The 25,642-nt window shown below is 36.2% G+C and overlaps 1 protein-coding gene across 1 annotated transcript; it reads right to left on the reverse strand.

Moving 5' to 3' along the window:
* Positions 1 to 13,243: 13,243 nt before the first annotated feature.
* LOC112743943 (fasciclin-like arabinogalactan protein 10) lies at positions 13,244 to 14,846 on the reverse strand. Its single transcript, XM_025793386.3, has one exon. It carries the CDS (start codon positions 14,730 to 14,732, stop codon positions 13,458 to 13,460), a length of 1,275 nt encoding a protein of 424 aa, XP_025649171.1. The 5' UTR covers positions 14,733 to 14,846; the 3' UTR covers positions 13,244 to 13,457.
* Between the last annotated feature and the right edge of the window lie 10,796 nt (positions 14,847 to 25,642).

Below are 25,642 nucleotides of genomic sequence, written 5' to 3' on the forward strand. Positions count from 1 at the left end.
TGTTTGGGCCGGGGGCCGTGTTGGATTGGATGGGCTTGAGGCCGTGATTGGTATATTGAGTCCTAGTTCTGTATAAAGTATCTGATCGGTTCAGCATAGACTTAATGAACCTATGCTTGGAACGGGATGATCATTTATACCGCGTAGGTAACTGCTTTCATGGTTGCGGCCTAGGAAAAACTTTTCAGACATTTTCTTTAAGAAAGGAAAAAGGTTTTGTTTTAGAATATTTGAGAAACTTAGCAAGTCTTCAAAAAGAAATTTTCTGGATTTCGAATGTGAACCTATGGTTTTTGGAAAGACTCATAAGACGAGCAATGATCACTGAACTCTAAGAATGATTTTATCTTTACGTATCTTGTTATAGCAATTTCTGTAATTCTATGGTGAGAACAAGCGAGGACGACGTTCTCACTCCCCTACAGGTTATTCCTTTTCAGGATATGGAAGATGAAGCTTCAGGAGAGTTATGTTTATTTTCTGTTTACTCGGTCTTTTTGTATTACCGTAGCTATTGTTTTTCCCTCGCCTTTACCTTTATTAAGTTTGCAAGAGGGATAGGAAATTATGATATGTATATTTGTAAACTAGTGTTATGTATATATATATATATATATATATATATATATATATATATATATATATATATATATATATATATAGCTTAAGGTTGTATCTGATTTGTATGTACATGTATGTTTATGTTTTCACGAAAAGAGTTATCGAAAGGTTATGCGGTTTTAAGCTTTAAGCAGGCTCATATTTTAGTGTTAAATATTATAAGAGTCGTGGTAATACTCGAGCTATCAGAGTGGCGCAGCCGGAAGCGTGACATTTTGATAGTTAGGGTGTTACATTTGTGGTATCAGAGCAGTTCTTCCTGTAGAGCCTGAGAAATGGACTGACTATGCTTCAATTGCATACTCTGAGTGTTCGTCATGTATTAGGTCTTGTCGAATGACGAAAATTAGAGCTTTATGCACATGACGATCTATTGATTTAACGCTGTTAGTCTTGCATTGCATAATTCCTGATATTAAGTTTGGCCGGCTTAATACTAGTGAATTATGTATATGAAAGTACTAATGGGTTATCATAGATGATATACGAGTTTTGAGTAAAGCGAATCGCGGGTTTTGGGGACGTTAGAAACTATTTCTCGAGGCTATTCAGTTGTGTGTCTTGAAATTCTATTCGAGTCGACCTGTTCTTTCATATCCTAACTTGAAGTTCTTGTTTGCTACTCCTTTCGAAAAGTAATTTGATGTTCCACTCTATTTCTCTATTCATATGCATTCTTGTTTGATCTTAATTGCATATGCTTGTTTGGAATCCTTGTTGCGTCTATCTTCCTCTGTTTGAGTTCTTCTTGATTTAGGTATTTTTTTGATATAGCTTTGAACCTATCTTAATGCGCTGTGCCTTTTAACTCCTGGTTCTGAGTCCATTCTTTGAGAAATTGTTGATTCAGTTTTTCTCTTATTTGATAGTGATCACAGCCAATTTTGAGATTTTTATGAAAATTGCTGTTGGATAGATGTATACTTATCTATATAAGAAATTTGAGATTTCTTATACAGTTTAACAACTATTTATTTCTGATGCCTCGTCTGTGCTTTTACTGTGTTATGGAACTGCCCTTTCTTAAAATACAATTTGACTTTCTAGTGATTTTACCATAGTTCCCATGTACATCTTTATGTGAATATGTATTTGGGTGTTTTTCAAAATTCTGGAAAGAAAGGGAATTTCTTGCTTTTATCCCGGTTGAGTTTCGTTTGATAAACTTACTTAATTCATTTTGATTTGAGTTTGATTTAGCATACTACATGGTTTATGCCATTATTGTTCTTTTGAAAATGTTGGACTCATAGCTTTCTTATTATGAACGGACTCGTTCTTTCTTAAGCTTCTCACCTCTATGGATGTCATACGTGATTCTGTTTTTAACTAATCTTTTACATCTTGTGAACATTACCATTGATCTTGGTTTTTCCTCTCTTGTGAATCTCACTCTTATGTGAGCAGCTTGATTTGTTTCAATTTCGTGCATCGTCTATCCTCTCATTATCTCTACAAGAGTTTTTAGTCAAAGATTTATCCTAGAGAAATTACTAATGGTTGAGTTGTCTTTTTCTATGACTTTTGTATTCTTTTGAATCAATTGAAAGCTTGTTTGATGTCTCATGCCTAGTGGATCTTGTTTGAGCTATCTTGGTTTAAGACCCTTTCTTGCATGGCTTGATTTCTTTTTAGTACATCTTAAACTTCTTGAATGTTCTTCTGAGATGGTGATTTCAAGAACACTTTTGGAGTCTTGTTTTGAACCTTTTAAAGAAGTTTTGGATTCTCTTGTAAGAAGTTATAAACGGAATTTATTTTCTGTTGCTTGATTTAGATTGAAACTATTGTTATTTTTTTGATGAAGATAATTTAAAGTTGGCATGCACTATTTTAAATGAAGTTTTGAAAAGCTTCCTTGTTTAGTGGAAACCGGTTCGTTTGTAACGCACCACTTATTTCCTTTACCAAATTGTAAGCAAATTTTTATCTCGGAATTTCTTTTCTAAAAAGAGTTTGACTCCTCTTTTGTCCTTGCTATAAATGTTATACACGCTTGTGTGAATATGGACTTTGATAATTTTTTGAACCAGCATTTGAATTTTTTTTCATCCGAGTCTTATGAATTGTTTTTGGTTAGGTTGTGCACCTAACAATCTTTCTAAAATATTTGAGGAAATATTTTAGCTCTTAGCCAAACTTGGGTGCATTTTGTTTTAAAAAAAAAAAAACTCGACATAATCTACCCCAACATGAAATTTGTATTAAAGCAAAGCGATGTTTATGCTTTTGCTACTCTCTTGAAGAATGTTTGTTGCTCAACCTTTCTTCTAGACTACAAAGTGGTTTTTCCGCAAGTTTTCGACTCTTTCATGAACAATGTATTCGAAAGTATTTGTAATCGTGCTCTTGAGTTCTGTGAGCTTTGTCTTGGGTTTGAGATATTCTTTTCTGTAAACCTCATACTTCTTCGACATAGCTTGAGTTTGTTTCAAACTGATGCGCTGGTTTCCTTCCTATTGATCTTATTGAACTTCTTTGATCCAAGGGTTATCTTTGAAGTTGTCAATTGAATTGTGTCTAGTAAACTTCATTGCTTGAACATCTTTGTTTATTTGGAATCGGATATATTCTTTCAAATTTATGAGTATTGTCCTTGACATTTAAGATCTTGTATTCTTCTGAGTAGACTCGAGAATTGTTTTGATATCACGTGCGACTTGTAGATGTAGTAACGCGATGCATTGGTTCTTTAAGACGCGATATGGGTATACGGAAGTTGAAGCGGTAGGTGTGCAACGTATGAGTTGTGGGTGTTTTGTTCCTTGCGAACGGGATTGGGTTGATAGGCTTGTGATCAGATATGGGATTGTAAAGTCCTTGATGAAGTTGGGAAGTTGAAGCTTTGAGGTTGATATGAGATTAGTGTGCGAATGTTGAGCACGTCGTTTTGACCCCATCTTGTTCTATAGCCTTTAATGCTTTGCCCTACTATCACATGATTGACCCATGTCAGCTTTTGCATTGAGCCTATCTTGTAAAGTTTGCCCGGCAGTTACACTCCTACCTTTGCATCTTTATGCTTATGATAATCAAAGTATTTGAAAATCATATATATGATTATATTTTGAGATATTTTTGCTTCTTCCTTAAATGTGTTCAAGGGTGAACTATTATGGAATTTCTTTCATTTTGTATCAATTTTCGAGGGCAAAAATTTTTATAAGGTGGGTAGAATGTAAGACCCAGAACCTTTGAAAAATCTTTTTATGATCAAGCCTCAAATCATATAGTTATTTACAGCCTTAATTTCAGAAATTATTTTATTAAAGATAATTAAGGCAAGTTTTGATTTATTGAACTTGAGATAAGTTATGATTATTATCCAATTTTATAATTATTGGATTATTTTCTATATTTAAGGTATAAGGCTGATAGTTATGAAATAATAAGGATTTCATATGATTTGGATTAGATAAGTAATATTTTAAATATTAATACTGCCACTTTAGAAAAATAAAGGGTTTAATTATATTATTTCTAATTATTTTGATTTGGGCATTTTATTGAAAATAATTTGTGAAATTGATGAGCAAATAGTATTTTCTATATATCATTAGTGTGGATTTAATTTGGGTTTCAATTACTACATTATTCCCAATTTTATTTGAGATTACCAAAATGCCCATAACCCTAATTTTTGAAAATGAAACCCTAACCCTGAAACCCTAACCCGTGACCCGGTTACCTTCTCCCCCAACCCAGCGGCAGCAACACAAATGCTCCCCCTTTTTCCTCAAACCAATACACAGCGACAGTAGCAAAAACGGAGGAGTGGGGAAGAGAGGAGGGGCGATAGTGGCTGGCCTCACTACCACCGCCGCCCAGCTCCCTAACTATGCGTCCTTCTCTTCATGCTGCGCAGCCAACAGCCTCTCCTTCATCCTCTTTGCTGTGCAGCATTGTGATGAACACACACACCCACTGCTCTTGAGAAGAAACAAAGAAAAGCAAGCGAAGGGATCCAAGAAGAGGGAGATCGGAATCGGAAGGGAAGGGGGCCGCATCTCACGGCGTGCAGTCGCGTCGCCCTCACCACGTCGTGCCGCCGCACCGTGTCCTCGCCGTCGAGCTCATTCCATCAGTGCCACGCCGCCGGGCCTCCTCGTCGATCTGCCTGTCGCCGTTTGGGGGCGAGCCACGGACGACTCTGAGGGAGAAGACATGAGGTTGGTGGAGCCGCACCCAGTCCCAGCCGCGCCGCCGCCTCTGTGCCGTCGCAGAACAGATCGGAAACGAGGGAGAGGACCGCAAGGGGGGAAAGAGTCGCGCCGGCCTGCACGCCGCCAACGTCGCCGGTGTTGTCGCGATGAGAAAGAAAGCCCGCCAGACCGTCGCGGAGCTGTCCCTGCCGCCGTGCCCAGCTGCTGTTGGGAGCCCTGCCGTTGCTCATGGGGTTACGCCAGTTAGCTTCTGCCGCCGAAAAATGCCCCTACTGCGTCGCCGGAGAATTCTGCCAGTAAGGGTTTTAATTGAGATTTCTGTCCTTTTGAAATCCCGGGAAGATTGTTGATACTGCGTGGTTGTACAGCTGCTATTATCAGAAATTCGGGCCGCCGCCGTCACTCGAGAGTTATTGGCGGAGCTGCTGCCGGGCTGCCGCCAAACCGGTTCAGAGACCGTCGCTGTATCGGTTCAGCCGTTCCTTCTTCGTTTGGTAAGCGTCTTCGATTTGAAAAGCCCTCTGGTTACTGTTCTGTTATCATACGCTGAGGTTTGTGACGTTAATTGCTATAAGATTGAGTTTTGGTTGTTATGTGTTGCGATTAGAGTTGCTATGGCTACTGCGAAAGTGACTTGGAGCCGAGGTTTTGGTTGTTGATTTCGGGTTGAGGCGAAAAGGACTCTGTGACGCGTTTGGGTTATGGTTATGCGTTTTGAGGTAGGGGCTTTTGTACAAACTAGTTTTATTTAAATTAGAAACTGTTATAAATAGATATGCTGTACAAAATATATTTTTGGTGGTTATGTGAGTCTTATGAATTGTCTGGTTTTATCTTGAATGAATATGGTTGCCTGTTAGATTGTAATAATGTATGATTTTGATAAATTGGAGATTTCTGGATTGGTAAATTTGAATGATTTTTGATAAATTGAAAGTTGAGTTTTGTTTTATTGGAAACTGATTTGGTCTTGAACCTGTTAGAAAGAGTTGATGATTGGTTTTGTTGGGACCCGAAAAGGGTGGCAAAGTCCAAGTTTTAGGGGAGATGCTGCCGAAATTTCTAGAAAATCTAAGATTTTGATTGGAATTGTTATTTTGGAAAAGAATAAATTATGCTTTGACTTAAATGTTTGAGAAATAAATTATGTTTGAACTTGCCTTATTAGGAAAATCTCTATATTTTTTATGTAATTATTAAGAAAGGAATTATGCCTTAAAAATCAATTTAAATATGAAATTTCTTTATGTTTTGGAATTTGATTTACATAAACAGATTTTGGAGGGGTTTTAATGGATTTAAAATAAACCTGGTTTTCAATTAATCTATTTCACTTTACGACATTTAGGAAGAGCTTGAAGTATTTTCTGGAACTTTGATTTATTAAAATTGAAACACTTCCCGAGCCCTTGGAAACAGATTTAAGAATGACACTGAAATTAGTTTTGGCTTAAGTTTGGTTGGTCTTGAAATTGGTTCGGCATAATTGGAAACACGATTTGGTTTTGGGTTTAAACCCTATTCTATTTATTCAACTCAAGAAGTTAAAGTTTCGGAGGTTTTCAAGGAATTTAAGAAATGAGTTAGGTTATTCTCCCCTGAAGTCTTGGGACTCTGCTGAGGAATCTTACGACCAAATCTTGATTTAGAAATGAATGATTGAGTCTTTCAAAGAGATTTTGAACTTGGCATGGTTTTGATATTTTTGGAAGTGTTGGAAAGATGTGGAAAGTGGCTCCGTTTTGAAAAGTGATTCTTGGCTAGCTGTGATTTGACTACGTTTGTTATTTAAAAGTAAATGGGCCAAGAATGATTTTGAAATAAGGTATTGAGCCTGATTGATTGTGGATATCATCAAGATTGATGAGTTATTGTTTGGTAGGCGTAAGGGTCGGGTTCGTCCCGCTTATGCTGAGAGATTTGATAATTGACGAGATTGTTGATAAGTCGCTTGCGCCTGGCAAGGACGGTGGTTAATCCCGCTTGTCGAGGTTGCGGCGCCCGCGTAAGGACGGTGGTTAATCCCGCTTACGTGTAGATGTGAGGTCGGAGGCAAAGTATCCCGCTCACATCCTTTCGGATCACAAGAGTGTGTAGGAACTGACATCCTGGACCGTGTGGCGGGCACGTTATCCCAGAGGGTTCCCATTTATACGTGACCGAAGGGCAACATTCCCATGGGAATGTGTCGGGTTGGCAATTGAACCGATAATGTGATATCACAGCCAGTAGGACAGGCATTCATCATTTGCATCTATGTGATATTGTTTGGGTGTGCATATTGTATTTGGTTTGCTTATGTGAATACTTATGTTAACTGTTATACTTGTTGTAATTGTTCTTGATTGTGTTTGAACTACATTATTTGTGATTGTGTTTGATTGGTTGACTTGTGATGAATTGGTTGATGTTTGAGTTGTTTGGGCCGGGGGCCGTGTTGGATTGGATGGGCTTGAGGCCGTGATTGGTATATTGAGTCCTAGTTCTGTATAAAGTATCTGATCGGTTCAGCATAGACTTAATGAACCTATGCTTGGAACGGGATGATCATTTATACCGCGTAGGTAACTGCTTTCATGGTTGCGGCCTAGGAAAAACTTTTCAGACATTTTCTTTAAGAAAGGAAAAAGGTTTTGTTTTAGAATATTTGAGAAACTTAGCAAGTCTTCAAAAAGAAATTTTCTGGATTTCGAATGTGATCTATGGTTTTTGGAAAGACTCATAAGACGAGCAATGATCACTGAACTCTAAGAATGATTTTATCTTTACGTATCTTGTTATAGCAATTTCTGTAATTCTATGGTGAGAACAAGCGAGGACGACGTTCTCACTCCCCTACAGGTTATTCCTTTTCAGGATATGGAAGATGAAGCTTCAGGAGAGTTATGTTTATTTTCTGTTTACTCGGTCTTTTTGTATTACCGTAGCTATTGTTTTTCCCTCGCCTTTACCTTTATTAAGTTTGCAAGAGGGATAGGAAATTATGATATGTATATTTGTAAACTAGTGTTATGTATATATATATATATATATATATATATATATATATATATATATAATATAGCTTAAGGTTGTATCTGATTTGTATGTACATATATGTTTATGTTTTCACGAAAAGAGTTATCGAAAGGTTATGCGGTTTTAAGTTTTAAGCAAGCTCATATTTTAGTGTTAAATATTATAAGAGTCGTGGTAATACTCGAGCTATCAGAGTGGCGCAGCCGGAAGCGTGACATTTTGATAGTTAGGGTGTTACAGGTATAACCAGCAGGAAGACCATACGGGGGCCATCCAGTAGTTAATGGAGGTTGATACGGTAGCATAGGGCCACGTGGACGAGTATTGCGTCCAACATTTCCAGTTTGAATAGTCGTGACGACTATGCTTTCAGTTCCAATTACACCTTCCGAATGTGAAGACACGTCAGCTTGTTGCATGGATACTGGTATGCTATCATTGGTGGACGAACCACCATTCAAATTTGATAATTCATCAGCCATGTGAATGATCTTCCTACTTCGTAATCGCATACACTAAGGAATTACTGGAAAACAGTTATTTTGACACACTTCGATTTAAAACTGTCTCACTGGGCGTGCCTATTTGTTTTGTCGATTTTTAGCAAATCGATGGTGGTTTGATATCTAGTGGTCTAGGAGCGAAACCTACTCCTCTGTGCGAGAATCAGTTTTCTAGAAGTGCATCAAAGCGTCTTTGATTAGACAAGTTTTGATAATAAAAATAAAGTAAATTTGTAAAATGTTAAATGAAATTTAGAAAGTAAAGTTTTCAATAAGTAAAGACATGGTAAATGAAAAGGCTTGTACTAAAATCAAAAGGAAACAGTAAAAGCGCCTTCAATTAAATCAAAGAACTTTAAAGTAAGTAATAGAATGTTGAAAGACAAATTAAACAGAGAAAATAAAGAATGTAAATAACACTTAGTGAATAAGATTAAATGAAATATGAAGTTTACAAACAGAATTGAAATTGAAAGAAAGAAGAAGGTGGAAGGAACCCTACAGAAAAAGGAAACTCGATCGCAAACTCAAGGATTCGTTGGGATGTGAGAGTGCCAGAGTATTTTTTTGAGTAAAAGTTCCAACCCTTATTCCATAATACTTCCTTGTATTTATAGGCTATTTTACATAACGGTTAAATTAATCACTATTAATTACAATTGAATGAAAACTACAAATTTAAAATACAATCACCCTTGATAACTGTTCTTGCTGCGTGATTGTAGATATTTCCCACGTTTACCTTGCGTAATGACAGCCACTAACTTTGCGTCTTCCATAACCATTTGATTGATTCTTCGAAATCCTTCACTTCACAAGTCGAGTCTTTTACTAAATTTCTCAAATCGAGTCCTCTACTCGATTTAGCTCGTTCGATTTGACAATAAATCGAAATCCAATTCAGCACTAATTATCCTCAACTGTATACTTACACGTGTTTCCTCAAGAAATTATACTTGACTTATTTCGATTTAACCCATTCTGATCGAAAATACTTTTTTCGATCAACACCTATTATATATGAATTATATTTAAGGCAAAGTATAGATAATTAAATGTTTTCATCATTTAATTTTTACTACTCTCTCTTAAAACATATACTTATAGTTTAACTATAATTTTCCCTATGCTAATACGGGTGTGGCTCGGTCTTTGATACCATGTAAGAGTCTTGGTTATGAAGAGAACCAAGCATGAATCTTGAATATCAGAATATCAGAGAGAATCGAGAGAAAACAGTGTTCAATATGAGAGCTTTATAATTGAATCAAATAATCAATATATCTATCTTGTCGCACATGGTTCCGGCTCATATATATATATATATATATATATATATATATATATATATATATATATATATATATATATATATATATATATATATATATATGCCAACATATTACTAACAATAATTAATTATTATATTTTAAACACATGTATAAAGAGACCAGGATATATAAAGATATTTTTATTAGATTCCCTATGCTAATACGGGTGTGGCTCGGTCTTTGATACCATGTAAGAGTCTTGGTTATGAAGAGAACCAAGCATGAATCTTGAATATCAGAATATCAGAGAGAATCGAGAGAAAACAGTGTTCAATATGAGAGCTTTATAATTGAATCAAATAATCAATATATCTATCTTGTCGCACATGGTTCCGGCTCATATATATATATATATATATATATATATATATATATATGCCAACATATTACTAACAATAATTAATTATTATATTTTAAACACATGTATAAAGAGACCAGGATATATAAAGATATTTTTATTAGATACAATTATAAAAAAGATATTTTTATTAGACACATCCACAAAGACACTTCCATTAAACACAATAATAATAAATAAGAATTGACAAAAGTTGGTAGAAATATTGTTGATAACATGACAGGATTTATATATATATATATATATAGCTGCATTACTGCACATATGACACTGCCTTGCCTAATACAGCTAGATACAAACAGATTTAACTAACCTACTTAACTAATAGTAACGGAATTTATGAACAGAATTAACTACCATAGCTATATATGCCTAATAAACAATGTTGTTAAAATTAAAGTAATGCATCTTTATTTCTAAACATCACTTTTTAAGACGTGTTGCTTAAAAAAAATATTACTATGTTAAAAAAAAAATACTATTTATACACTAAAAAATTTACTGCATGCATGATGATCTATGGTGTAATTCATACAATCAGTTTATGAGTCAAAATGCTATATAGTTGGTGGTTCAGATCCATGCGTGTGCGTGATGAATGCATATATCTTATGGAGACCAACCTTAATTTTACCCTATCCCTGTATGAGTCTTCTAGGATTTTAAAATTTGACATTTAATCTTTTTTTTTTTTTTGAAGTAAAAAGCTCAATACAACAAGGTGGAGCAAGGAAGAGCAAATAACTGACAACTCTAAACATAAACAACCCTTAGTTATCTTCGTCATAGCCATCAACAAATACAGAGTCCACCACCACTCTACTCATCGGATAGCAAAGAGGACCTGTTGATAATATCCACCACACCTGAGCCTTGATGCCTAAAGATTCTACCATTCCGTTCTAGCCAAATTGTCCAGATCACAGCAAAGAAACCAATGAACCACCGCTTCCTCTCCTCCTTCCTTGCTGCAACATTCGTCTAACTTTCGAAGTGCTACTTTAGTGTACCTGACATGATCCATGTCCTGCCAAGAGCGAGTAGCCAAGCACACCACACCTGCCAAAAGACCTCACACCCAACAAACAGATAAAAAGCAGACTCCACCGACCTACAACATAAGACACACATATGATAATTTTGGTTAATCACACCTAATCTACCCAGTCTTTCCTTAATATTCACCCTCTCCACCAATACAAACTAAAATAACAGCTCAATCCTTGGAGGAATAAGACCCCTCCAAATAGCACTAGTGAAACTATAGCTTGTTATTTCCTCTAGGACATTTAATCTTTTAAATTTTAAAATATAAAAACTAATTTCTATTGTTTACTTTGGTTAGACAATACATGGAATATTAATTCTCACATGTTTTCATTAAGTATTTACATGTGTAAATTGGACAAATAAATTTCCAGCGTGCAATACAAAATAGTACCTAAATAATTTAAAATTTTTTAACATGTTTTTATTAAGTATTTACATGTGTAAATTGGACAAATGAATTTCCAGCGTGCAATACAAAATAGTACCTAAATAATTTAAAATTTTTTAAAATAATTCTTGAAAAATTTTAAAATTTTTTAAAACAATTCATTCATTTTTTCAAAAATCAATGTCTTATAATATTTTTACTAATCAAAATAATAAAAGATTATTAAAAATATATAATAAGTAAAGAATATAAAAAATAATAAAATATATACTAAAGAATAATTTTATTTAGGTTTAATTATTTATTAATTTTTATAATGTTACTAAAATTTTTTATTTTATGTTTTTATATTTTTTTAATTAAATATATATATTATTTTTAATTTTGTAATTAGATTCTTTTCGTATTTTAATATTAAAATTAACCATCACAGGACAAGGGAATCTATAACTAATATTTTTTGGTATAGATTTTTTTGCTAATTAAGCATACATGAGCCGCTAATTTAATTGCACTCATAAACTCTGTGGTATCTTTCAATTTGATATGAATTGTTATATACATAAAGCAAAATTCACACTCCTGATATTTATTTAAGTAACTAAAGAAATTTATTACTCGTTAACCTAAGTTGATTTCTTAACTATCTATCTTAATTTAGCATATAGGTAGCCCTTTTGTAACCCAACCTTTCATAAGAATAGCAATTGTTATTGTTATGAGTTATGACTCAAGCCTATGGAGAGAGTAGCCCAACCCAAAAGACTAGATATTAAGTTGGAGTTTCATGACTTCAGTATTATGTGGAGCTTACTTACTTGGCTACTTGCCTAATCCAGGACCCGTAACACTCTCCCTGTCTAACTGCAACTCCGCAGGTTCCGGAAAAAGTTAATTAAATAAAGCTTGGAAGTGTTCTCTTGGTGGCAAATATGGCACGGTACAAATTCATCAAATAATATGGAAATACAAGAAATATCATTATGGATTTATAGTTTTATACCAAGATTCAAAACCTACTCAAGAAGCATCGTCAAAATCATCTGCTTATCGGCTTGTGATTCTTTCATTTCTTTGGTCAAATGCACTAGGAACTTTTCCACCATGTCAATCTCATTTGTGATGGTTTGATGCTTTGAAGTGTTCTCTGGGTGGCAAATATGGCATGGTACAAACTCATCAAATAATGTGGAAATACAAGAAGTAACATTATGGATTTATACCAAGATTCAAAACCTATTCAAGAAGCATAAAAAATCACCTTCTTGGCAGCTTGTGAATTGTGATTCTTTCATTTCTTTGGTCAAATGGAACGTTTGCCCCATGCCAATCATTTGTCATGGTTTGGTTTGATGCCATAAAAATTCTTAAACTATTCCTGTGGGATCCTTCCTAAAAGAAGCATTAACATAATATTTGATTACTAGTAGTTCATATTTTATAGTTTATAGTTCTAAGAAAAACAGACCCAGTAAAAGTTTCCATTAGATGCAAGCAGCAAAATTCTCGATGCAACGTTCATAATCAAGCACTTCCAGTTTCATACAGAAAACTTTCATTAATCATCTACATAGCCAAACACAAACACCATTCGCCGCACAGTCCCACAAAAACCAGATCTGGGTGCTTCTGATGAGCTATGATGACGCAACTTGCAAGCCAACAAAATGCGGTGGTCCCTCATCGCACAAGCTCGACACAACTGACCCCACTCACTACTCCACCACGTGTCCGTGCCACTCAATCCCACCAATCGCATCCCAACGTCCCCACACATATCCATATAATCAAAAAATATAAAGAAAAGAGAATAAATAAATTAATCTAATAAAGTAAAAAAGAAAGTAAATTACACTAAAACCAGCGTAACGTTCACATCATCATCACATGCCTAATGTAATTTATAACAAAAAAATAAATTTAAGAAAAAAAATCTCCAATCCAATCACATCGAGGGAACAGAGTAAAATAAAAGTGAAAAAAAAAGAAAAAGAAAAAAAAGCTCAAAAAAGGTGAAATTACAGATCAGGACATGAAAACAGTGGGGAAAACAACCGCACACAAAGCAGCTACTGTAAAAGTGAGAACCGCAAAAGAAGCTTCAACTCTCACGCTAGCAGACTTAGGGGAGGTGCCGCTACGCTCCGCCTCCGCCGATGGCGCGTCCGACGGAGCACCAGCGGGAACATCACCGGCAGGTGCTGGCGGCGAAGCTGGGAGAGGAGAAGGAGCCTCAGCCGGCGACGGAGCTGATGCAGGAGTTGGAGACGGAGCACTGGCAGGCTCTGGCGCAGGCGCCGGCGACGGCGACTTTCCGAAAAGCTCCGTAGGAAGGAGAACGCTGTCTACAGTGTAAATAGAAAGGGGAGTGGAATCCAACACGGTATCCGCAACCCTAGAAGAATCAACACCGGTGTGCAATGTAACTGAATCTCCGGCAACGGAAACCGTCAAATCGTACTTTCCAGCACCGTTAGTGGCCAATGTACTAATGGCATCCTTGGAAGTCTTCAAGGAACCGACAGGAAGGTACTTAGCGGCGGCGTGGTACTGTAAGAGCGAAACGATCTCAGCGTTGGTGAGCTTGCTCAGATCGGGAACGCCTTTTGCCTTGAATGCCTCATCGGAAGGTGCAAAAATGGTCAAACCTTTATCAGCCGTTGACTGGAATGTCTTAATGACGCCGTTAGAGACGATCAAGCTGGCAAACGTCTTGCAACCTGCTTTCTCGAGGAGCGCCGTTATGTTAAGGGAGGATGACGGAGCTGGAGCGGTTAAGATCCCTGGCGCGATTATCGGAGCACTAATCTCGAGGACGGAGATGTTGTAAGGAATCTGTTTAACTGATTTGGTGTAGGTGGAGGCGAGCTTGGAGCCTGGAACGGCGGAGCCGAAGGCGACCTTGCCGCCGCGGATGTCGGTGATGTTGACGGATCCGATGTTTCCCTCGGCGTTGCCGGTGGTTTGGTAGAGGGTGGTGGTGAGGGTGGTGCCGTCGGTGATCTTGTGGAGCTTGGTGGGGTCGAAGTAGTCGAGGAGGACGAGGAGGCTGAGGAGGTTCTTGATGACTGGTAAGGGGTGGTTCTGTGTGATGGAAGAGAATGCGGAGTTTGGGATGGCGAGGACGGTGATGGTGGTGCGAGAGTTGATCTCGTCGGCGAGTTTTGTCTGAGAGAGGTAGCTGTTGAACTGGCTGTAGTTAGGGTCGGATTCGAGGATTGCTGTGATGTTGTGGGCGGAGACTGCGGCGGCGAAGACGGCGAGAAGGAGGAGGAGGAGGTGGTGGCGGTTGTGAGCCATTTTGACAGAGTGAGAGTGGGGAGTGTGAGTGAGTAAGTGGAGAGTGTGGGAGTGGGTGAGGAGTTAAAAGAAGGGTTCAGAGTAGTGGGGTCTAACCATGGTTAAGAGAAGAATAACCACATTTGGCATAATTCTTACATACAGATATAAAATCATAATTACTTGTTTTCTATATTAATTTATTATCATAAAATAATTAAAAATATAATAAATAAAAAAATTCTTATGTTATAATTTACAAAACCATTTTGTCTTATATGTATTTGTCCAGACACAAAAATTGATTTTCGTTAGATTTTTAGAACTTAAAAAAGCTTGAATTAAGCACCTGTTCATAATTTGGTTTAAGTTTGTCTCCGTATGATAATTGATATGTGATTTGATTAATCATCTCGTATGGGTTAATTGTCCACATGTCGTAGTTTATGATTTAAGTGTTATGAATGGCAAGAATTGGTGATTAAAAATGCCAGAGTAGCACCCTTTAAACATTCACATATGTATGGACTTAAACATTTTCACTTCCTAGTTTCCTATAAATTCCCACCAAAGTAAAGAAGGAAAAAAAACCTTGAGTTAACAAATAACTATGGTTGAGTTATAGAAAGCCATGTGAGAAAGAAGGACGAGAGGGGACAAATATGATTTGGCCACAGCTGGAGCCTGGAAGTAGAAATTGGAATACGTGGCATTTGATCCCCTTGCTCCTGTTCTTTTCGTGAAATTACTTATCTGCCCCCCTTTCTCTTACTTCTGTCCTTTTCGGGGTTTTAAAATGTTTGGGGCTTTATTGATTGCTGTCTCTTGTGTGTGTTTTACTTGCAACGGTCTAATTTGGAAACCATGGACATGGAAGACTGTAGAGGGTGTGGTTTGGTCAGTACTCACGAATTTTCAGGTTTCTGAATTTAAATCCACAAAAGGAAACGTTAAGAAGAAACTACTTTTATTGTTTGGTAATATAATATTAAATATTTTAATTAAAATAAATCATTTATCTAGGATCATAGGAATACTTTACTAAACCAGCTCACAAACAAGTGAGAAAGAAGGATTACTAGTTTGTTTGTTGAAGTTCTACAAACTAAGAAGATCATAAAGCACGTGGTAGTTGGTTGTTACAGCAGCTTACACTGGCAGTGAAAAACTGCTAACTGTAAAAGGTTTTCGTACACATGAATAGACTTATCCGTTGGTTTAAAAATTCAGCACTCAACTACTCAAGTGATTTTTGTTGCCTCCTTTTTGACTCAGTAGGACAGAAGTTGTTCCATGCTCCACTGGTCATCGTGAGTTTGTTCCCTTTTACTTTTACCACCTTCAAACTTCAACTGTTTGCAATGCCATCAGAGCGAGTAAGCAATTCTAAACTTTTCCCCCCCTAATTTGAAAATATATATAAATATATATTTTGCAATATTGTTCAATTTTTTTATGAAAAAAATAAATACTTTAATGAAGATTTTATAGTCATCTTTGTATGAATTTTTTTTATTATTAGATAATAAATTATAAATTTTAATTTTAATATATTATAAAAATATTATCTTTATTTAAAGTGTAAATAAAAAAATAAATTATACTTTTAATACAAATAAATTCGTGGGAAGATGTTTTAACATTTTTATTAAAGTAGATACTCTAAAAAAATTAACTAATTTGATTTTAATTTTTTTATATTAATTTATTTTATTTCCAAATTTAAACCGAAAATCATTAGTAAAAATGAAAGACATGATGACATGTTTACATTTTTTAATTTTAAAATAGTAATTAGAGTGGTGTAGTGCGGTGTTATTGGATAGAGTAGTGCTAGGGAGCCAATGGTCTAAGTGTACAATGTGTACAATGGGCTAAATCTTTAGTTTATAAATCAAATGAACATCACTTATATTATGCAGAATAACCATCCGGATACCAGGGATAACCATCTGGATACCAGGGATAATAAACATCTCATGTTATAAAAAGCTAATTTTGGGTTCACCAAGATTCAAACCCTTGACCTTCCGGATCTGGAATTCTTATACCATGTCCTGAAACCACTCATCCCAAAAGCGTAACTTGACAGAACAATGTAACACTAATAATAATATCTCTAATACTTTCTAAACCTTCATTGTACACATTGTACGCTTAGATCATTGGCTCCCTATACTTTCTCTATTGGATAATAAGATATTTTTTAGGAAAAGTATACAAAACAACAACAAAGTTTTGTCCTACTAAGTGGGGTCGGCTACATGAATCAAACAACGATATTGTGCTCTGTCATGTATCATGTCTACAGAGAGACCGTTTACATGTAGATCTCGTTTGACCACCTCATGAATGGTCTTCTTAGGTTTTCCTTTGCCTTTCGCCCTTTGTCCATCTTCTATCTCATCCACCCTCCTGACTGGATGTTCTATCGGTCTTCTTCTCACATGTCTAAACCACCTGAGACGCAATTCAACCATCTTTTCCACAATGGGTGCTACTCCAACTCTCTCCCTTATATCTTCATTCCTTATTTTATCCAATCGCGTATGACCACTCATCCATCTCAACATCTTCATCTCTACCACACTCAGCTTATGGTCGTGCTCCTTTTTAGCCGTCCAACACTCTGTACCATACAGCATAGCCGGTCTTATAGCGGTGCAATATAATTTACCTTTAAGTTTTAAAGGCACTTTTTTGTTGCATATAAAACCAGACGCATTTTGCCATTTTGACCAACCTGCTTGGATCCTATGATTTACATCCTATTCAATCTCTTCATTATCCTGTATGATGCACCCAAGATACTTAAAACTTTTAACTTTTCGTAGGATGTTTTCTCTAATCTTCACCTCTATATTGGGGTTTTTCCTTCTCAGACTGAACTTACATTCCATATATTCCGTTTTGCTACGGCTTATGTGCAGACCATACACTTCTAGAACTTCTCTCCATAACTCCAACTTCTTATTTAGGTCTTCCCTTGACTTTCCCATAAGGACGATATTATCGGCAAAAAGCATGCACCATGGCACAGGCTCTTGGATGTGCTCTGTGAGTACTTCCAAGATTAATGTGAAAAGGTATGGACTTAAGGATGATCCCTGGTGTAATCCTATACCAATAGGGAATTCTTCTGTCACACCACCTTAAGTCTTCACACTAGTTGTGGCCCCATCATACATGTCTTTAATTGCCTGAATATATGCGATCCTTACTCTCCTCTTTTCTAAAACCTTCCATAAGACTTCCCTTGGTATCCTATCATACGCTTTTTCCAAATCAATAAACACCATATGTAGATCCCTTTTATTACTACGATACCTCTCCATCATCCTTCTTAATAGGTATATCGCTTCAGTGGTAGATCTGCCTGGCATAAATCCAAATTGGTTCTCTGTTACTTGTGTCTCTTTTCTCAACCTCCGTTCTATCACCCTTTCCCATAACTTCATAGTATGACTCATAAGTTTAATCCCTCTATAGTTTCCGCAACTTTGTATATCCCCCTTATTCTTGTAGATAGGTACCAAGGTGCTCTTTCTCCACTCATCAGGCATCTTCTTTGACCTTAAAATCTCATTAAAAAGCTTGGTTAACCAGTTGATGCCTTTTTCTCCAAGACCCTTCCAAACCTCAATCGGGATATTATCAGGTCCTACTGCCCTGCCATTTTTCATCTGCTTTAGAGCCTCTTTTACCTCGAAGTCTCGAATCCTTCGATAGTAGTCAAAGTTTTGGTCTTCTTCCCTTGTGCATAATCGACCAAGGCTCGGAAGAGTCTTCTGTCCCTCATTAAATAACTCGTAGAAGTAGTTCTTCCACCTTTCATTAATCTTCTCCTCTTGAGCCAACACCTCTCCATCCATATCCTTTATGGTACCAATAAATTATCTGTTAATTTATTGTCAATAATAATTAATTATTATATTTTAAATATATGTATAAAGAGATACATCCAAAAAATACATCTATAAAGACACTTCTATTAGACTCAGTCATAAAAAAGATATTTTTATTAGACACATCCACAAAAATACTTCCATTAAACACAATTATAAATAAGAGTTAGCAGAAATTGACAGAAATACTGTTGGTAATATAACGAAATTATATTTTATATGGTTGTGATGTCAAGTTTAACAAATTAAACGGTCTAATTTAATAGAAGAATAATTGAACTTATTAAAATACACAAATCAAACCGTCCAATTTGCATTACCCTTCTAGATGTCGCGCATACAGCTCCTCCTCTCTCTACCTGTGACATATATATTTATCCATCTCTTTTGCAACTCATTACCTACACAACCAGCAACCCATATTCTCTCTTCTTTTCTGTTCTTGATTCATCTTCTTTTATTAAAGTGTTCTTCTAGCAGTAGTAGTAAAAAAATTAATAATACTTAAAAGACCCAAATTAAAAGAAGTTGATCGTCCTGAGTTTTACATTGTTAATTTTCTCAATCATTTTAATTATATAAGTTATTTTTAATAAATTTTTTGATTTATTAAAAATAATAGTGACAATATTAAAAATTAAATGATAATTAATATTTGTTAATAATATAATCTATAAAATTGTTAAAAAATACTTTTTTATTTAGTTATTAAATACTACTGAAATAGAAAATATATTTTTAATGAATTTAGTCATAATTATTAGAATTATTAAAATCGAATTATAAATTTTTTTTGAATATTTTTAAACAATTGATGAGTCAACTGTGACTATAAATATATTAGTTATAACGTGTAATGAAAATTAGATATTTTTAAAGTTTAATAATTAATTATTTGTAGATATTTAATTAATATATTTATTGTATTGTAATTATATTTTTAAATTTTTGGATATAATAATTGTTCATACACTGGCCCAACACTAAGGCCCAGGTCCAAATACACCAAAAGGCCCAATTTAAAGATTGGCCTTCGTTATTCACCGACCTCTTTAGAAGAGGTCGGACTCAACACAGACTTCTTTCCAAAGAAGTCGGGCTCAAGAGATAGCTGGCAGATAACACTTATTCAAATAAGTAACTGCCCCTAAAATCTCTCAACCCACTTCTAGAAGTCATATCCCAACAATCCCTAGATAAAGGGACGGTTATCCACCTAAAAAGGTGGCACTACTCCAACGGTGGTTATTGGATCACCACTATAAATACCCTGACACTCCTCAGGTATCTCTAAGTTCCAATACATTCTAAACCTGCTTAACCCCATGCTGACTTAGGCATCGGAGTGTCTTTACAGGTACCACCCCCCATTCTCTCACACACACAACTCGGAGGCGGCTCCCAGACGTGAACCAAGTCGGACACCACACTCCTCCAGCGCTTGGACCTCACAAACAAGCCCAACCACAGTCCGGTTCTAGGTAAGCCCCGGAACATTGGCGCCGTTGTCGGAGACCTGGAGCTCAACTCTTGATAATGGCGGATGATCAACAACATAGTCAGACAACCACTCGACATGAATAAGATGCAAGCATGTTAAAAAGAAGCTGGAATACAGTTTCTATGGATACCAGAAATCCCGTAAAAACTTCTCCCAATGGGAAGAGGATATCAAATAGGAATGATGATTCTACTTCTACAGTTAAATTGGATTAAAAGAGAAGAAAACACCGTCCCAAGGCCATTGTAGAAAGCAAACCAAGACAAACTCGAAAGCCAATTGAATAAAAGAATTTTCAATTCAGAAAATTCAATTGGCAAAAGAAGTTACGTGAGAAAAAAAAAAGACGAACTCGAAAGCTAATTGAATAAAAGAATTTTCAATTCAGAAAATTCAATTGGCAAAAGAAGTTACGTGAAAAAAAAAAGACGAACTCGGAAGCCAATTGAATAAAAGAATTTTCAATTCAGAAAATTCAATTGGCAAAAGAAGTTACGTGAAAAAAAAATGAACTCAAAAGCCAATTGAATAAAAGAATTTTTAATTCAGAAAATTCAATTGGCAAAAGAAGTTACGTAAAAAAAAAAAGAGGAAAAGGGAACATGACTAATCCCAACCTCTTCGTGAAATAAGATGGACAATGACATCTGTGCCAACTTACAATCTCGAAAAAATCCATGATACCCACTCATGGAATGGAGCAGTTGCATGTTCCAAATACACAGCATCAGCCAATTTGAATGCAACCCAATCCGACAACGGAGTGATGAATCCAGTTTTTTCTTCAGTGGATTCACATGTCAATCACAACAGTGAATAACACAAAAAATTCTCATGGTACATCTTTCGTTGATTGCTCACAAATTACATCATTGTCAATGAATATGGAAAGAAATATTCCTGTGGTAGAATTTGATGTTGTTTGCACACCAATAAAGATGGATGTCTTCCAGGAAGAAAACTGAAATCCGATCCAAAGAAAAAAGAAAGTCGGGGTGATAAAGGCCCAGTCTTCATTGGAGGGGATGATGGTTAGACTTTTCTTCAAAGGTCGGATAAGCTTGGAGCTCACAAAGAAAATCCGACCTCTTGCAAAGTTTATGAAGGAAAATCCCGACCTCTTTTAAAGGTCAGACTCTACAATAAGGTCAAAAACATCCAGACTAATAAAGAAAAATCCGACTTCTTTTAGATCTCACGAAGAAAGTCCGACCTCTTTTAAAGGTTAGACTCTACAAATGAGGTCTAACACCTCATTACTCAGAAGAATCCGACCTCTTTAGAGCCGACAAGGGAAAAATCCGACCTCTTTTTGGAGTCTGTAAAAAATCCGACCTCTTTCACGATCAACTCTACAATAAGGTCGAAAACCTCGAAGAACACCAGAAAGAGATTCCGACTTCTTTTAAAGATCAGAGTCTAAAATGGGGTCGAAAAACTCCAAGCTTAGAAAGAAAGTCCGACCTCTTTCCAAGCTTAGAAAGAAAAATCCGACCTCTTCTAAGGATCCAAGCTTATGAAGATAATTTGACCTCTTCTGAGGATTCAAGCCTACAAATAAAAATCCGACTTCTTTTAGAGCTTATGAAGAAATTCCGACCTCTTTTAAAGGTCAGACCACAATGAGGTCAAAATCTCTGAATTTATAAAGGAAAATCCGACCTCTTTTAGGGCCCACAAAGAAAAGTCCGACCTCTTTTAAAGGTCCAACTTTACAACAAGGTCGGATAGGCTTAGAGCTTACAAAGAAAAGTCCGACCTCTTTCTTGAGGTACGACTTCGAGAACCAGATCCCAAGCATAAATGGCCATGAGAAGGTCATACGAAGAAATTTCTCAACTGACAACCTCGTCTTGATCCAAAATGACATCGGGCCAAAATCGGACGAAGAAAAGCCAACACCAAAATGAAAATATCCCAACAAAGTCACTTAAGACTTGAAAAAGAACTACTACAACATACTCGACCTACTCGACAACAATCTACCTAGATTGTGCCATGTCTACAACAAAGAGATACTACAGCTAGAAAGCGCACCTTACTCCTTAATGCACACTTTTTTTGGCTTGAAGTGACGAGATTCAAAGTGGTGTAAGAAGTTATAAATGTGAATCGTGGTCCGACCTCATTAAGCCACTTGTACTAAATCAAGCTGGCAAGGGGCAAACCTAAAACGAATTGCACAAATAACTTAAGGACAGCGTGATCATAATCAAACATCAACACGAAGAGGACGTAAACCTGACCTCACAACAATTTGTTTAAAACAAATTGAAAAAGAATGGCGATTTATAAGAAAGCCTCCTCAAGCCAAGAGATAAGTATCCGACCTTACTAAGTTGACACAACAAGTATAAAACAAGTTATCCGACCTCCCAAAAAGAGAGTCCAAAATAACTTGTAAAAGTCACATAGCAACAAATAGTAAGATTCAAGAATGGCATGACTGAATACTCGAGTCTAACTTTATGAAGCTCGACCTCGAGTAGGGACACTGGCTTATTATGAGAGCCAGGTCAAAAATTATTAACCAAAGACAACATTCTACAATGATGCTAGAGCACGAAAGAAGAACGTGACCCCCTTCCAGAAATCTGAAAGCAAGCTCAAATAAAGAAAGAGCTCTTGAGACAAAGGATGGCTACGAGATTCGCCGCAAAAGACCTCATCTTGATAAGAAAAAATATCAGGCTACTGAGTTCGGGCGAATGAAAGCTGACAACAAAAAGGATAGGACCCTACAAGATTACTGAGATCTTAGGAAAATGTTATTATAAGGTGACCGACTTAAATGGCACCGAGTTACCAAGGTCGTGGCATGCTTGTAACATGAAAAGGTACTATAGTTAAAAGCGAACTCTACTCCCTGATGTACTCTTTTCCCAACTTCATGATTTTTTCCCAAAAGAAAAGGGTTTTTTCTGAAGGAGGGTTTTTAACGAGGCATCACAGTAGAGACTAAGGGATCATAGATAGTGAAAAACCCTTAGTAGCAGTAAAAGTACCTTCGCAAATAAATAAATATCTTTGATCTCTTATAAATTCCTTCTCGTTTTTCTTTCTTTCTACGAAACACGCCGACTTAAGCTCGACAAAGCGTGAAAATCCCATGAACCGACCTAGATGGTTGTCAGGATAAAACGACGAGGTACAAGTCGGTGTAAAGAGGTTATAAAAGTCGATCGTAATAAACTCGAAAATTATCTGACTTACAAGTCGGAAAAACCGAGAAACAAGGAAACGCATCACAAAAATAACCTAAATCATAAGAGCTCAATAAATCAAAAATTGAGTATAAGGAATACCAAAAAGAGATCAGGAAACCTATTGAAAGCACTAAGGCAAAAGGCTATCCCGAGTTGTTAAGGAAAACTAAACTTAAAGAAAGGGACAGTCAGCCAAGAAAAAAATTTTTCAAGACAAAGATCAAAAAGGTTTTTTCTAAGATTACTGAAATCTTAGAAAAGGGCTACTATAAAGTGTCTAACTTCAAAGGTGAAAAACTGCCAAGGTCACGACACACCTCCAATATAAGGAGATACCACAATTTCTTATGGAAATTGATTTTCTACAATTAACACACACCAATTGAAGCTCGATAAATTGCGAAAATCACGGGCCGATCATATAGAAATCGCCTGGATGAAGCGACGAGGAACCAATTGGTGGAAAGAAGTTACATATGCGAGTTGGAAAGAAAACACCTCGAAACAGCTCGGGCCAAACGGGTTGAAAAAGTTGTGTTTAGAACAAGTCGCAAAAGTAGCTTAACTAAATATGCCCCTCGAGGCATAAATACGATCTAACAACTCGATCCACACGGATAACAAATGGATCGTACAAAATCTCAAGCCCACGATCTCATTTCTACAAGTTCTAAAAATAAACGACCTAGTCGTATAAAATGGAACAATTTCACAAAAACAAGTTGTTCCAAGAAAACTCGTTCTAGTATTCACAACAACATAAGGATAACTCGGATTAAACGAGTTATGCCAGTCAACCATACTTTCAACGAAATTGTGTCAAGCACAAGTCGTGTCTATTTAAAAGTAAAGCTTTAAAAGTGATTTGTATCAAAACAAATCATTAAAGCAAAGCATTAAAAAGTGATTTGTATCAAAATGAATCACTTCAACCAAATGACTCGTATAGAAACGAGTTAAAAAGGAAAGATTGTAAACGTTTTTGACCAAAATCGAAACGTAAAAACTATCCTCCAAAACAACTTGGATAAAACAAGTTGTATCATACACAAGGATGATAACCTTGTAAAACTAGAAAGGGGAGGGAATAAGCATATAATCCCTTCACCTAAGGCGCCAATTTATGCTCGACAAAGCACACAAATCACGAGCTGACCTTTTCAATGGTCGCTCGGATAAAGCGACGAGGTACAAATTGGTGTCCAATGGTTATAATACGGCTTGATAATTTAAAAACAACTCAAACTCATGAGTTGAACAAAATCGAGTAAAAAATAACCATATGATCTAAGCAATTTGTATTAAAACAAATCGTGCAAAACAACTTGATATATAACGAGTTGTGCTTCAAAAAAGTGACTTGCATAAAAAACAAGTCATCTAGAAAACTCAGAATGAATGAGTTCAACAAAAAAAGGCTTCATTCAAAAATCCTTTCTGCTTGATTGCTCGAGTCCGACTTCATAAAGCTCGACCTCGAGCAGGGGCATAATGGATAAAGCAACGAAGTCCGATGGTTATAAAGATGATCTGATACTTTAAAAGGACTCAAAATAAACAATTTGTACTTGAAACAAGTTGTGAAGTCCTAAAAAACAGCTCGAATTTAAATGAGTTGTATGAAATTAGATCAAGAAATAGCCACGTTTTAATTAAACGATTTGAAATGAAACAAATCGTAAGACCTTAAAACTACTCGCATCGAACGAGCTAGATGAGGTTATACTAAAAAATAATTACGAGTTTTGAAATAAACGATTTGTATCAAAACAAGTCGTAAGAAATCAAAATAAGTTTCAGAAAGGTGATTTGTATTAAAACAAGTCACGTATCCTCAAAACAACTCGAATTGAACGAGTTGTATGAAACTAGGACAAGAAATATTCTTTGGTTAAACAAGATGTGCTAAAACCAATTATACAGAGCCTACAAGCCCGAGTTCAAATACTCGAATCCAACTCTTAAGAAAAAGAGATTGAACTCGAATAGGGGCACTGTTCATACACTGGCCCAACACTAAGGCCCAGGTCCAAATACACCAAAAGGCCCAATCTAAAGATTGGCCTTCGTTATTCACCGACCTCTTTAGAAGAGGTCGGACTCAACACAGACTTCTTTCCAAAGAAGTCGGGCTCAAGAGATAGCTGGCAGATAACACTTATTCAAATAAGTAACTGCCCCTAAAATCTCTCAACCCACTTCTAGAAGTCATATCCCAACAATCCCTAGATAAAGGGACGGTTATCCACCTAAAAATGTGGCACTACTCCAACGGTAGTTATTGGATCACCACTATAAATACCGTGACACTCCTTAGGT

Source organism: Arachis hypogaea, chromosome 14, assembly GCF_003086295.3.
Source record: "Arachis hypogaea cultivar Tifrunner chromosome 14, arahy.Tifrunner.gnm2.J5K5, whole genome shotgun sequence".
NCBI lineage: Eukaryota > Viridiplantae > Streptophyta > Magnoliopsida > Fabales > Fabaceae > Arachis > Arachis hypogaea.